The 3,309-nt window shown below is 43.9% G+C and overlaps 1 protein-coding gene across 2 annotated transcripts in view; it reads left to right on the top strand.

Moving 5' to 3' along the window:
• LOC115815675 (signal-induced proliferation-associated 1-like protein 1) overlaps nt 1-2,750 on the top strand; it is a 42,585-nt gene extending 39,835 nt beyond the window's left edge. For both annotated transcript variants that reach the window (XM_030778649.1, XM_030778655.1), the window contains exons 18-21: nt 143-292; nt 825-939; nt 1,538-1,616; nt 1,891-2,750. In XM_030778649.1, coding sequence (XP_030634509.1) covers nt 143-292; nt 825-939; nt 1,538-1,616; nt 1,891-2,034 — 488 coding nt within the window. In that variant the 3' untranslated portion in view covers nt 2,035-2,750. The remainder of the gene's footprint in view (nt 1-142; nt 293-824; nt 940-1,537; nt 1,617-1,890) is intronic.
• Nucleotides 2,751-3,309: the final 559 nt, after the last annotated feature.

Here is a 3,309-nt window from a genome sequence, read left to right on the forward strand (position 1 = left end):
GGCTTAAATTTTTCCATCAGCAGAAGCACACAAAAAGAGAGCTAAAGAGCCGAAGGTTGTTTTTTTTTTTAAAATGAAACCAGGAGTGACACATGACCTAAGATTATACTCAAACAGTCTTCATCTTCTGTCCTCCCCACAGGGGACCTCACCTCGACGGAGAGCTCGATTTTTGATCAGGAGCGTCACAGACAGGCCCTGCAGGACCCCTGCCTCATTCCCCTCCCAGACGCCAAGTCAGACAGTGGGCTGGACTGGTCTGACCTGGTGGACGCGGCCAAGGCCTTTGAAGGTCAGACGCCTAGGGCTACAAACACTAGTCACTATCAAAGTGCAATAAACTTGACTGAGATACTGCCCAAGATGAATGTGTTGAGTGGTAAAGTCACTTCTGAAACAATATGAAGTGTACATCAAAGAAGTTTTGCTATTGAGGACTATATTGTTGGTTTAAGTTGACTGTAATGTGAATTCTTAGTGACCGCACAGAAATTGGTAAGGACTTTGCTTGCTTGTTTATTCCATTTGAAGGACACCCGTCTGGTTCTGAATGCTCGGAACAAACCGAGTCCGTTCATTCCTTTTACTGAAACCCAGACAAAATTTACCTACATTTTTTTTTTTTTGTTCTGTCAGAGTTTATACATCTCTGGCGCATTCCTGGAGTTAAGTGCCTTGCTTAATGACAGACTGGTGAATCATTATGCTACAAAGACCACACCCTCAGCGTATCAGGGCCGTTTCTCTTACAGCTGGAGCATCACCACCTCTTCTGCTGTCTCTCATCAGAAATACTGATTCCGGTGTCTTTTTCCTGTCTGCAGTTCAGAGAGCAACACTTTTAGCTGCTAAAGATGCCAGTGTCCGGGCTGAGGGCAGTGCCACAACTTCCCAGCAGGCCGAGCCACAGGCGGCCCCGCAACGCCACCCCTCGCCCGGGTACGCCGCTGCCCCCTACATTTACCGTTTATGTCGTGTGTGTGTGTGTGTGTGTGTGTGTGTGTGTGTATGTGTGGCACATACCATGTATGATGATTGAATACATCTCATAGCCCAACCATACTTCAGTCTAAGAAATGGCACACTTCCAATGTTGTACAACACAAACTATACCTCACTGAACCTCATCTCATATCACAGACAGTATGCCTCAAACCTCAAACAACATGTCTCGTACTTTAAAAGACATGATATCATGGAGAGATGGCCTCGGATCTCACACACAACATACCTCAAACTTCACATAGCATACCCTGTTCCTCATCGTTTTTTCCACTCACCATGCATGTATGCCTCTTATGCTGCATAGACCATACTGCTCATTACTGACATCCTTCTTATTTACATATTCCAAATGTTATACCCCGTACCACATAGTAAAATGCACTTCACTGACCCTGGCATATCATCACATCTTCTACCTCACATAGCATAGCCCATAAATCACAAAGCTCTCGTCAAACCCTGTCAAACCCTGCTTCACAAGGTTTTTTTGTATGATCGTTCTGTCCTGCTCACCTCTGCTCTCTGTCCTCAGTGAGAGCCCAGCTGGTCTGATTGGGAAGGTCAGTCAGTTGGAGTCTATGGTCAAGCTCCTGCAGGAGGACCTGAAGAAGGTAAGGAAAAATGAAGACAGTTAGGTCAACACAACTGGCCAAAACACGCGACTGTTTCTCGCTTCTTAAAGCAGCTTCTCCTTTCAGATACATGTTCATTATCTTGAACTACACACCCATTTCGCGACACACCGACGTTTGAGAGGTTTGACGAGGGAGATTTCAGTACGTTGTGAAGTTTTCCATCACGTTTAAATGTTATGTTTTCCTCCTTTCTCTCTCTTTCCTCTCTCTCTTTCTCTCCACTCTTTCTCTCTCTCTCTCTCTTTCTCAGGAAAAGGATGCTAAGGCTTCTTTGCAGGCCCAGATTCAGAGTCTGAGGGAGGACAATCAGCGTCTGCAGGAGGAGTCCCTCAACGCCTCAGCCAAGCTCAAGAAGTTCACAGAATGGGTCTTCAACACCATAGACATGAACTGAATCCCGTCGGCCCCTGTCAGCGCTGCCAGAACAATCCCTCAGTGCAAGGTCCGAATCACCGTGACTCCAGAGGAACCGATTCGGCGAAACACTGATTCTGAACGAACTTACCCAGAAAGGTTCTTCTTGAACGTGGCGGACGCGTTGTTTGCGGCAAAGCAGAGCGTTAGCTCGACCTAAAAAAGAACCGAAACGGCGCAAACGAACCTAACGATGCTGTCGAGTCTGAGAGAGCCAAGCACGGTCCCCCGTCTCCTGAAGATGTCTTGGTTTAAGATCCGAGCATGCTGAAGAATGTTCTTGTTTTTTCCTGGGCAGTCTGGAAGCTACCTGTGATGACGCTTACCCACAGGGTCATGTCGGTGAAAGAATCTGTTACGTTTACCATTATTTTATTCCTTTTTTTTTTTGTTGTTGTTGTTCTTGTTCTTGTTGTTGTTGGATCAGTCGAGTGGTTCTATGATGGTGGTCCATATTTTTTTTTTTTCTCATTCCCCTCGCTGTTGTTCCTCTGTATTTTCAAAAAATTATAGAAATTCCACCCAGTGAAATGAAAAAGTGCAAGTTGTTTTCCAAACCACAAAATGTTCAGACTGTTTTGGGTGTTTGGTTTTTTTTTTTTTGTTTTTTGTTTTCTTTACGATTTTGTCAAAACAGTTTTCAGCACACAACCAAGGTCAACTGATAGAGAAAATAAACATGGGTTTGGTTCGCGACCTTCTAGAGACCGCGTATATTTTTGTCACCTCAGTTTGGACAGACGCTTACACAGTGTCTCAGTGGTAAAAAGATATATATATATATATATATATATATATATATATATATATATATATTTAAAAAAAAAAAAGGCTGACAAATTCTTTTGGGGATGGACTAAAAGAAACACAGTGATCCCAGGCAATATACAACACTACAGTCAAAAACAAAATTTTCAGATCTGTGTAGCTGAAAAATAAAAGCAATATTGAACTCTTATTTCAAGTAGGCCTTGAAACTGCTCTGATGTTTTCTCCAAAGTCACTGCCTATAGTCTTCCAGCAAGATTTCTTATTCAGCCAAATAACCTGAGCCAGAAATCGGAACTGTCTGTTTTGGAGGCCGACAAAGGAACAGTCCTCTTGAAAACACCCTTGACTTTTGGCTTCAGCTGTTCAGCTAACAAAAATCAGGCTTTCGTGGAATATCTCCCCAGGCGGTATGCGTGTCTTTGCTGTACACATTAGCTGATTAGTTTATCTGTTGTCATCTTGTTCCCATGGTGCCCCCCCCCCC

Source organism: Chanos chanos, chromosome 1, assembly GCF_902362185.1.
Source record: "Chanos chanos chromosome 1, fChaCha1.1, whole genome shotgun sequence".
NCBI lineage: Eukaryota > Metazoa > Chordata > Actinopteri > Gonorynchiformes > Chanidae > Chanos > Chanos chanos.